The sequence below is a fragment of the Melozone crissalis genome, unplaced genomic scaffold, assembly GCF_028551555.1.
Source record: "Melozone crissalis strain CALT ecotype California unplaced genomic scaffold, PUWL_Pcris_2 ptg000033l_1, whole genome shotgun sequence".
Classification (NCBI taxonomy): domain Eukaryota; kingdom Metazoa; phylum Chordata; class Aves; order Passeriformes; family Passerellidae; genus Melozone; species Melozone crissalis.
The window spans coordinates 16,860,988-16,873,097 of NW_026535811.1; the positions used below are offsets into that span (position 1 = coordinate 16,860,988).

At 36.9% G+C, this 12,110-nt stretch overlaps 1 protein-coding gene across 3 annotated transcripts in view; it reads right to left on the reverse strand.

Moving 5' to 3' along the window:
- Nucleotides 1-12,110, reverse strand: part of PACSIN2 (protein kinase C and casein kinase substrate in neurons 2) — a 55,522-nt gene that overhangs the window by 11,709 nt on the left and 31,703 nt on the right. For all 3 annotated transcript variants that reach the window (XM_054281893.1, XM_054281890.1, XM_054281892.1), the window contains exons 3-6: nt 4,974-5,130; nt 4,008-4,243; nt 3,185-3,340; nt 1,953-2,128 (exon numbers count right to left, since the gene is read on the reverse strand). In XM_054281893.1, coding sequence (XP_054137868.1) covers nt 1,953-2,128; nt 3,185-3,340; nt 4,008-4,243; nt 4,974-5,130 — 725 coding nt within the window. The remainder of the gene's footprint in view (nt 1-1,952; nt 2,129-3,184; nt 3,341-4,007; nt 4,244-4,973; nt 5,131-12,110) is intronic.

Below are 12,110 nucleotides of genomic sequence, written 5' to 3' on the forward strand. Positions count from 1 at the left end.
AGCAGAGGTAAATGGGTTAAACATTTTCCTGGTTTGGGTACTGTCTGATTTTACTAACTGTACTATTTGAATCAAACACTGTGAAAAAGAACCTTACTACTTTTTCTTACATCTCATCCTAGTTGTTTTTCATTAACAGAAGTCATGTTGCAGATACAGCTCTGATCCTAGACCATGCACATGCTAATGTGCATGACAATGCATTTATATTAAAGTCACCAATATGGTGCAGTATGGAACTCAGAGTTTAAAAAAAATCTCAACACAACAGTCACAAGGCTTAAAATAAGAGACGCAGAACTGCTATTATATGACTTTATATATAGTTAAGCTGCTATTATACTCAAGGTAGAGTATTTGTGAAAATCCTTCCAGACCAGATCACACAAAATTTAGAATTAGAATTCATTAGTGCTACATTGTCAAGGAGTCAAACTTTCTCAAAATACACTTCCACATTTCTCAATTTCTATACAATACTTGACTGCTTTAACATATACACAGTATGGGTTTTTTCCTATATCAGCAGTCATTTCATATTGTATTCAAGCAATAGAGAGGCATGTATTTTGAGAAAGGGAATACATCACTACCAGTCATCAGTTAAATCAACAACAAACTTCAGGTCTCCATCTCTGGAAAGCATGGTAGGCTATCTTCTGGACTGTGCTCTTTAGCATTATTACAGTTAAAAATCAAACTTTCTTTTCATGACTAATCCTACATCTTTTTTCTCTGTACTGAAGAGGCAAAAATAAGATCACCAGTTACAGCTGCTTTTTCCCTGGTTTCACCCTAATAGTTCTGTTCTTTCTTTGATGTTTATTATGATCACTCCTGGAATTCTAAGGATCTTAAAAGGAAATCATTGCCTCTCCACTTGGTCATTTTCTGTGGTCTTCCCCCAACCTTGTCCATTCAGTCAACTATTTCTCATTTATTTCTGATTTGTAGTTTCATTTAACCTGATGAAACTGAGTCAAATGGGCAGCAATTCTATCATCTATCCACTCTGACAGTAAAAAGAATCTATCTCCCACATCAGTTCCATAAGAACTTTGAAGCCACCCAAAATGGTAATGATGCCAAAATAAGTGGTTTTTCCCTTACCTATTCCTTCTCTGTTTTTGTTCTTGCCTCTGTGCCACCCTCTTTCCTCATGCCAGCATTAATATTTGTGTGACAGCATAGCAAGCCTGTTTGGGACACTCCTCAGGTTAAAATCAGTTCTTCCTTTTCTCTATGCACTTGAAGTGCTAAGCAGAGTGCACATGAACTCTGCTGTTACAAGTGGGATGTAAAATATTGCCATGGTTACAGCACTCATTGCAAGTGTTCCTGTGTCTGGAGCTCCCTAGCAAAAGTTTAGTTTTCTTGGAATAGAGTGAGGGCTCGGGCAGAAAGAACAAAATACAAGACATCCTTGATATACATGCCAGTAAAAAGGGCAGACTTTGAAATTAAGGTGGACAAGAGTTCAGCAGTGGTTAAGTTATGGATCTTAAATTCATCCCCAGATCAAGGTAATTTCATGATTGAGCTCTAATATTTTAACAATAAATGTACTGACTACAAATTCCATGTTGTCCTACACTAATAAATTCCAGTTTGTTCTCTAATAAACATGTAAGACACATAATAAACCAAGACCTTCTTTTCCCAATCTTTGATCCAGCATTTTTTGGTTCTAAGTGCTGAATCCCTTCTAATTGGACTATATTTGATTATAAAACACCATAAGAATGAGGGTCTGTTGTTTCTGGCAAGTGTTAGAGATAGGTGCTAACCTCATTTTAGACAAAACAAAGAATTAATCTCTTTCACTTACGCTTTTAAACTGAAGCAACACATTAGAAAGAAATCAGAACTCTGAACTCTGATCTACTTGAAGCATTTATTACTTTCCACAGAAAAGTATATTAAGCATTAATTTTGAAGTCTAGCAGTTTTACCTTGCAACGTTGGACAAGTCAAGGTGTTTCTGGACTTCCAGTAACACTTCTCGGAAGAAACGCAACCGCTTTTCCTCAAACTGCTGGCACTGCTCAAATACCTGCTCCATGTTCTCCATATACTGAGGAGTGGCATTATCTAATTCTTTCAGAGACTTTTCATACTTCTCTTTTGTCTGGGGGTACAGAACCAAACTGTTAGCAATATTTTTTATTAGTGCCCTGCACACAGACCTATCAATGCAGCAATGGCTGAGGTTTAGACCACAAGTTGCCAGGCTGCAAACTCTTCTCATGACCACTGTACCCACCTTAGGACACAAAGAAAATTATCTAAGTAAACTGCAGAAACAGTTACAATAAACCTCCAAGCCTCTTCTCTGGCTTTTTAACAGAAACCATGATAAATGTTAATGTAACTCTGAAGTTAAAAACTAAAGGAGCTACAGAGTAAATCAGAGCAGGAAGTCTTTCAAGTCATGGAAAGTATTTGGAGATCTTTTAAAGTGCTGTCTTTTCTCCTTTAGTAATTTACATAGTGTACTGTGAGTTATGACCAAAACCCCAAACACTGTGTACATCCTTGTGAACATAAATTGCATACACTGTGAGCTCAGCTAACAGATACAACCTCAGATTCTGCAGTAATTTACATAAGTAGTCCACAGGCAGGAATTAGAAGATCCCAACTTATGGAACATAACATTCCAGATCTCAGAAAAGCATTCTCAAGGGAAAAAGACATCCTTGAGGCATCACACATTAAAAGCCTCTCAGTAGCAGCACACTGAAGAGATAAAGCAAACTGTGTAACAGAACAGCATTTACTTAAGTGGATTATATCAGCTTCATTTTTTAAAAATGCATTCTGCAGTCAAGAATGATGACATACTTAGCTGTCAGCAAATTTTAGGCATCTGTCTCTCAGCTTCTTGAGTGAAATAGCTCAACCCTCACTAGTAAATAAGTAGAACTCTGCCTAGAAGTTTGCTGGCTTACTGTGCTTAGCGCCCTGCTGAAAGTACTTAAATGAAATAGAGGCCATACATTATTCATCTTCAGAGAAGAAAAATCTGGCAAGAACACATTCTTGGGAGAAAATTAAACTTTGGTACAGAACTGGAACTGACTGCTATGTGAACTGGTGTTCACAGCACATTTGGGAGGAAAAACAAGCTTTAATATGCACAAGCTATAGGTGTGCACAAAAAACCAAAAACCATTCAGTATACCTTTAGTACATCTTGTTTGCTTCTCTCCACTTTGTCTTGTAATTTCTTGAGTTGTTCAGGATTCAGTGCTGGATCAGCTTTGCTGTTTGTTTCTCTGGATATAGCCAGTTTCTCCTCCTTGCAGGCAGCATGGTAAGCTTTCTTTGCAGCTTCCACCTACAAAAGGGGTTTGAGTCTTTGCATCTGGAACAGTCTATAAAAACTTAGCCATAAAATCATGTTGCAATGAAGAAATGGTCAGATTTTGTTTTCAGGATGATTTTTCTTTTTTGGGGGAGAGGGGGAAATTGTTTTCATTTAGGCCAAAGAATGAACAACACAAGAATCAACATAAGGAAATCATTGGAGCATTCTTTCACCATACAAGAAATGTCACTTAAACAGCTTAGAGAAGTGCTGGAACAGACTCAACAAAAGCTTTACAGAAAGTCCCCAACTAAACACTTCTCACTCATGCTCATGTTCACCTGCTCCCCCTTCTTCTACCAACCTATTATTTAAGAATAATGTTATATGAGAGGGAGAAAACCCACAAACACATTTTCCCTCATTTATTTGAGCAATTCATAACTTTCAATTGCATTAAATAAGATAGTGTTTAAATGATAGCTTAAATTTCACTTTTCCCAGATTTTCACTGAATTCACCAAGATTAGGAGAGACCAAGAGAAAAATATCTATTTTCAGAAGAGGACAGAAAGCAAGAGATCTTTAAGAGAAAGGAGGGTCCAGCAGAAAGAATAGGGAGTTTACTCCCTTATAGAGATTTGAAACATTAGTATATTATAACACAGGATATCTAATACATAATCTACTGCTGTACCTCTTTCAGCTTTTTTGCCCAGGGTTTCTGAGCTTTCCTAAATCCATCTTCTGCTTCTTTGGTTTCCTTAAATCCTCCCATCATTTGCTTATGAAAGGCTTCCTTCTGCCAGTTCTTGATTTTTTCAAAATCTTCATTCATCAGTGAACCTTTTACTTCTAGATGTAGTTCACTCACTTTTTCAGCTTCTGACATAAAAGCACACCAAGCCCTTTCTACTGTTCCATACTGTGGGCCTAAACACAACAAAAAGTGTCATTCTCAGTAACCATCACCCACATGGAACTTATATTCCCAAGAAACTACCTGAAACTATTGACTTATATTCACTTGTAAACAATATTGATGCAAACCTAGAAAAGGGAACAACTTTTTTTTCATATAAATTTAGAGTATTACAAACTTTTAAGCCAGAAAAAAAAATATTCATTTAATCTGGAGTCCTTAGCCCTGTACCACAATTCTCAGTATTCCACATGTGAGGTCCCCTTTGAACTGCCTTTAGTTTCTCAACATACTTTTTGAAGGGTGAATAACCATGGAAGGATAAACTATTCCAGATTATATCAACTAGCATCACCTTAGCCTTCCATTAGAGCAATGCCTAGGTCTTTAATTACCAGTTTTTACCCCACAGTCACTGCCCCCTTGTTATTCAGAATCCCTTTTCAAACTGTACTGGTCATTATTGAGAAACAGACAGTTCTCTAGAACATAACTCAGTACTGGAGGCAAGATTCATCTGCTTCAGCAAGAAGCATGTGAATTTGCACAAGAGCAGGGCTTTGCTTGGCTGGGTTTTTATCCAAAAAAGCTTGGTCATTTGTCACATTACTGAGCCTCTTGCAAAAACTCCATCATAGGCTAAAACATACAGTATTTCTACTTTGTACTTACCAAAACAAAGATATACAAAAACATTTTTTTCCATTTGAGAAAGTTGTCAGAGTTCAAACTCAGCATTACCTTTCTCCACAAGCTGCTTCCACCTTTTAGCCCATTCTGTGAGCTGCTGAGCATAGACCTTCTCTATCCGTGCCCGTTCATGAATGCAGTTCATGAGGTCATTGCAAAGTCTGTGGCCATCATCAATTCGTTTCACTGTCCTCTTGTAATTCCCAACCTACCAAGAGACAAAGACTTAATTTCTGCTTGAAAGCTCTGAAAACAAGATAAATCTTTAATTAACAGAAATACTGTAAACTAAGAGTAAGAGAATACAGCAGGAAATATTCAATTATGGAATCAGGTTCATTCATCTTAAATCAATTAATCATAAAAGCTAACTGAAACATTAAAATTAATCATAAATTAATCATAAAACCTAACTGCAACAATGCAGCAAAGGCTGCAAGTTGCCCTGTAAAAGAAAGTTGTTCATTTTAAAAGTGAAAGCTTTATTACATTTTATTAAGTCTGCAATGTAATTTTGGGCAGTCACCACAATTGTTCTGCATTATTATTTCTTAGTAATGCTCTAGATAGTGAAGAAAATTAAGAGAAATAATAGAGTATTCTTTCCCTCTTCAATATTCATTATCAAGTACCTAATACCTTAATTTTATGCTGTGTTTAATCTTTCAGGATTAATAAAACTGCAGAGACATGCAAAGGAGCATTGCAACATATCTATCAACCATAATAATAGTTTCTAAGAATGCAGTCGCTGCTGAAAAACCAGATAGCAATTATTTCCAAAGTGTACTCCAGAATTTAACGTGGGAATATACTGACAGCAAGGATGTGGAGTTACCATACTTAGAATTGTAAATACTAAAGAAAAAAACCCCCACAGTTGCTCAATGTACAACCTGTAATAAAATGAGGACATGAAGCACAATGTACACCATATAATGAACATCCATTATATAATTAACACTCCCCTTTCACTCTTGTGCACACAGCAACGTGGAATAACAAATCTAAATGTCTGAAAGGGAAGAAAGCCTCACACTGCTCCCAGAGTAACATTTTCACTGAATTCAAGGTCACTCAGGCTGGCTTTTGTAAACATTAAACAAGACCTAAGAACTCTGTTAAGAGAACTTGCACAGGCTATTAAATATCACAGCCAGTTTCTTATCTGCCCAAACCACCTGACTGAAAAACAAAGATTAGCAGCAAGGCAGTAGATTAAATATTCAAATACTCAAAGTGTGTTAGTCATTTTTACATTTGAATCATATCTGCTTCACATCTAACAGAGAAAAACATCCAACTTTTAGGTTCACATTTATTCAGAATTTTGTCAGCAGATGCACATGCAAGCCATTTGCTTGAGAAAAATGGTATACAGGGGAATACTCTCAAAAGTGGAAGAAATCGCTATACTAAGTGCTGGATGAATAAATGACTATACTATAAATACAGACATAAGCTAGGTCTTCTCATTAAAATCGGGGGAAAAAATAAAATCGAAACCATAAATGGTATGACAAAACTATTTCTCTTAGTGGCTCCAAGGAATTCATCTGAGCATGTTTTTTGGTTTGGACTAGATCCATTTCCACAGATCAAAGGAATTTAGTTAGCATATAAGTAAAGCATTAGTTAGCAGTCACTGATTTGTCTAAATCACGTAAACAAATGCATACACACACCCCCAGCCCATTTAAACATAAACCACAATATAACTGAAGATATGAAGCTACCAGAGAGTGTCAATGCAGCTATGTCAACTGATTGCATCTATTACCAAGAAAGTATGAAAAATAACCTTCTATTTTCAGGATAAATGGAAGTGGAGAAGTAGGCAGTTATACATATGTAATCAAAGTGTTAAGGGAATTAAATACCTCCAACAGTCTTTGTAATGAAAGACAAATCATTCATCTGCTCAGAATTACTCCAGCTGTAGATTCACAATCAAGCAGACTTTCAAAACAGGTTATCTTAGCTTGGCACAACTACTGAAGCCTTATATTAGCATCAATTTGTGTCTCCAGTTATGTGCCCAGGGATTTATGTCTGTAGCACAAACATTTCCTTTCATAAATTCTCACTATTAAATTAGCATTTTAAATGGTAATATTGAATGAGAGCTGGCTGCCTTGTGGCATATTTAATCCTTTCATTCTGAGCAAACTCTAACCTCATGGTAACATCAAGCAGTTGCCAAATTTCAGGCAGGTATTCAGAGAACTGAACTGAGTTTACCTGTGACCATTCACTGTTATCACATAAGGGCACCTTTAAAGAGCTGCACGCACACCACAGATAATTCACCCACCACCTCCTCCCCCTCCTCACAGGAGGACTGAAGGAACTCAGCATGACAGTTTAAAATCAGTATAAAGAGGAACCAGGTCCACAATACTAGAAAATAACCTGGTATTGCAAAGAAAGCATTTTACACTGAAATTTGTCCTATCAGGAATGCTAGAATTTTAGAAAAACGGCATTTTTTTTTCTGTGTTCCACGATAGAGAACATAAGTTATATAACTTGGCATGTAACATTTTGAAAACCTAGTGGCTTCTTTTAAAAATTGCATTTTAAGTTAGTGACACTGCAATGAGATATTTTAGAGACATGGAATGTGCAGCTTGTCACTGTAGGACATAAGATTTGAGACACAAGGTCCTTAGGCCATAGAGCCAAGTAAAGGGAAAATAACTTCAGTCTTTAGGTTGTCAAGGAACTATTAGATTAACTGTAGAGAAGTTAAAACAATAAATAAAAATCTAGAAACACACTCAAGACACACTGAACTCTGAAAAACATGAACTCTTATACATTCTTGATTCAAGACTCTTCTCTCCAATTTCCGAGGTAAATGGTAAATTCTGCAAGACTTCCCTTGTCGCCTTCACAAGAAGTATTTGAGCAAATTAAAAATGAAGAATTCTTTTATTTGTAGCAACTCACCAGGAACAACACAAACAAAAAAATCCTGTGCTTCTTTGTTTCAGCCAGAGCCATTTTACATAATGCCTGGCAATTTTCAGAGTTCTCAATTAGCCCTGTACAGTACATATATATGATTTTGCTAGTTAGAATAATTTCCTGATCATTCTGAGCATTGCACTATTTCTTGCTAAACAGACAGCAGACCACTGTCTGAGATAAGAATGAAGTTATGATATGAAGTTCTAAGTCTTCATGTCCTATACATAAAATATTTGTTTCAGAAAAGTAACTTTTAAGACTACAAGCATTTCAAGTAGAAAAATAGATATTTAAAAACTATACCCCACTTTCATTTTAGCACCAACAATACATCCATCTGAAAGAGATAGTTTATGACATGATATCACATTCACTTGCTGTTTACCTTTAGTTGTCAGAAACACTTCAAAAGGAAATAATCAAGAGTTTATTTCTTAAAAATACCATTACAATGGTTACTTCTTGGATGCAATCAGTTCATTCTGGAAAAATTGTGATTCATAGTTTTGTGTCACTCTACCTGTTCTAATTTGAATTAACCATCAGTTTTAACCCTTTTCCACTAAAAAAAAAACCACCCAAAAAAAACCCCCCTGAGTTTTGCTGCTAATGAATCTCAGTTGATCCTATTTTGCCCTATTTATCTCTTACAGGCACCATAGATGCTGTCAGGTCTCCATGTAGCTTAACCAAGAAAGCATTCCTTCTGATTTTATAACTTCCTCTCAGGCAAGAGCACAGCAATGTCAGCTCAAATCCTCTGCCAAATCTAAGATTTAGGGAATCTGTAAGGTCCAGAAAAAAGCCCAGAGGCACCCTCTGATGAGGCATTGATCATCCTACAGCAGGCAGTGCAGGCAGCTTGCCTTTTACCAAGGGAGCCAAGCACTGCCACTGATAGATCTTGAGTGGGAATTTATCTAAGAGTTTGCAACTTCACTATTCTAACATTTCACAGCACTAAACACAAAGGGAGAGTCTTAAATTATATAGGCTCTTCAACTCAACTGTTATACTCTTTTTTATTTTAAGGCATATTCATAGAGCAGCACAAAAGCCTAGAGTGTTAAACACACCTTGCAGGTTTTTCTGGCACACTGAGAGAAAAAAAGAAGAGTATTCTCATTTGTTAGCAGCCCAGAAGGTGGCAAACATTCAGCTATTGCTAAACTCCTGTTAGGTAATTTCAGCACACCACGACAAACATTATACCACAAATACTTCAGGAGTTTCAAATGCCTGAAGATAGATTTGTCAACTCTTTTTCCAAGTTTGCAGAGCTTATTCATAACAAATCAGCCTTTATGAACTGGAACCATTCAAAAGAAACTCAACAAGGTATTTTTAGGGACAAATACTCCTAGGTATGAAACAGAATAATAAGCTTTAAAGGTTCATAGTCAAACCCACACATACCAATGGCCAACACAGGGACACACTATTTCCAGCATTCCATCTAACCACGAGCAAAATTTCTTTCCAGCTACGTCAAACGGGAAGTTTCCAAACATTTCAACCAGCTTAAACATCTACAACCACTGTGTGGCTTTTATAAATAAGAATAATTATCTTGGTGCATAATTAGCACACACAGTCCAAGCACCTATGAGCATTATCTCTGAGTAAGTTTAAGTTTATGCATACAAATTCACCCCTGGTTACAAGAAAAATCCTGAGGAAGCTCTTAAACACACAAAATCTTAAGCCAAATACAACAGTAAAGCAAACACTGGCAATATAAATGAAAAATATTCCATTGCTCAAAGTTAGGAGGAGATTTAAAAAAACAACTATGTGACAGGAATCTGCTATTGCAGAATCCAAATATTTTTATCCAGAATGTTGAATCTGGGTCTTTTTTGGTTGGTTGGGGTTTTTGTTTTGGGAAGGAGTTTTTTAGTTGTTTGTTTTGTTGGTTTTTATGTAGTTAGGAGGGGGCAGGGGACAATGGCAATGCAAACAGAGGCTAAATTTTAATTCATCCATACTACACAGGGGATCAACTTCCACTTTGAGAGGCTGAAAGTCTTCTAGTGCTAATGGATTGTCAGCAAATCCTTCAGAATGCAACAAAAGCCCTGTGTTCAGCACTTCAGAATGCACACCAGGTCCTGTCCTCCAAGGGAATCACTCACAGGGCTAAAATAATCCCAGCTGCAGGTTTAGCAGCTGTTCAGTGACTATTTCTGTTTGGGTAAGTAGGTGTTTGAAACACCCCTGCAATAAATGGGCTCCATGCTGCTGATGTTAGCAGAAAGTCAGGGAGATAAGGAAGCACACAGTCTCTGAGGGACCTAGAGCTCATTTAAAGCAAGTGCCTCCACAGGCAGGGGAGCTGCTCCTTTTGATGTCTTACCTTGCAAGATATGCATACACTCCCACTTTGATCTCTAGGAACACTCACTCACTGGCTTTCTTACCTTCACAGGTATGTAACTGAACAAGAGCATTGGTCTCATCTTGCCCAAGGCATTTTTCTTTTAATAGATCCCTGATTGTGATTACCAGCATAAGGCTGGAGCTTAATAAACAGAAAGCAAACTTTATGATGCATTTTGTTAATTATTAATATACCAAATTATTTCACAGACATGCCAAACTACTCCAGCAGGACAAGGCCAATAGGTCTCATGCCCACTTCTCATGTTTAACTAAAGCAACACAAAGTTGGAACTAACCAGTTTTTGGACTGGTCTATTTTTGGATGCAGAAAGTGCCCTAGATGATTATGATGCATTTACAGCAGTCATGCAAATGCTTAAACTCCATATGATAGCTGAGAAAGAAATAAAAAGACTTTCAAACTGTACCTTTTCCACTTTCCCTTGGAAAACCTGTTGCCACCCCGCCTGAGGCAATCAGCAACAATCTTTGATTACCCAGAGCACAACATCCTTGTCAGCCAATCAAAACAGATGTCAGATTCAAAACAGGAATCCCTTCTTGGAGCAAATCAACAAGATTCCTCAGTCTCTAGGATTTCCACACCCAGAGAGAGTCATGAGCTTAACCAGACACATCAAGGTACATTGAGGCTTGACAGAAAAATAAATTAGGAGAGTGAAATTTCCATCTCTTAGGCAATTTAAGACACTACTACAACTGAAACTTTGATGAAATTCTCCAGTGCCATTGTGGGAATTACCCTTCAGAAAGTCTGTTCTTAGTATTTTGCAATTCTTTGTTCTCTAAGCAAGCTATATTAAAACACATACAAAATTCTCAGACTCCTAAAGACTCCGACTTTTATTGACTAAACACCTAAAGAAATTAGAGGAGAAGAAAAGCATTTGTTCTACTGAAAAGGATTTGTCATCCTGCTAGAAGACAAAAAGCCTTAAAGTAGTATCTTGGTTTTACCAAATATGAAAAAATCACTTCCATTTAATTAAGCAAGCTGCTGCTATTTCTTTGGCACACTTAACAAACATGGATGATTCTGAAAGCCTGGTTTTTTTCACTCATATCAGCTGTTCTGATACAAGATACTACCCCTGCCTGAGCCTTGACCTACCCACATTTTTTGACTGCCAGATCTACAGTAAGCCATCACCATGAACACAAGTTCAAACAGCAACTTCTCCAATTCCCTTTCAAAAAGACAGCAATTTCCCAACCACAAATCAGAACCTGATAACAATATCTATGTTGTAATAAAAACTACTAACCTTTAGAGGAAACAAGTTACTATTTGTATTGTATTTCCAGCACTGAACTTAACTCTAAGTGCCAAAACTGGAAATTTCCATGAACAGTATTGAAATAGCAACTCAATAAAAGAAGTTTAACAGATGAAGTAACCTGCATATTGAACTGCCCCATGGACAGTCTGAGCATATGCAACCAGACAAGGTTAAAGTAGTAAACCTACTACCAGGCAACTACAGACTCCAGATTTACATTTTTTAGTAGGAAACCATAGCAAAGGCAGTGAGTCAGCAAACTGATAAGAGAAAAAAGTGTTTCACGTCCTAAAGACAATGAAATTTCTGTCAACAGCAATGGCAAAAGCTTTGAAGGTCACTTATCAACATTTTATTAGGTATAGTTCTCATCAGCTCAACAGAACAACCAACTTTCTACAACTAAAAATGTTTTAGTTTCAACAGATATACAGTGAGTAAAAACCAGCTTTGACAGTCGGTTTTTCAGCTAGGTTCCACAGCCAGCCACCTCACTCTTTCCCAAATGCCTTTAAGAAAAAGATGGGCTTTG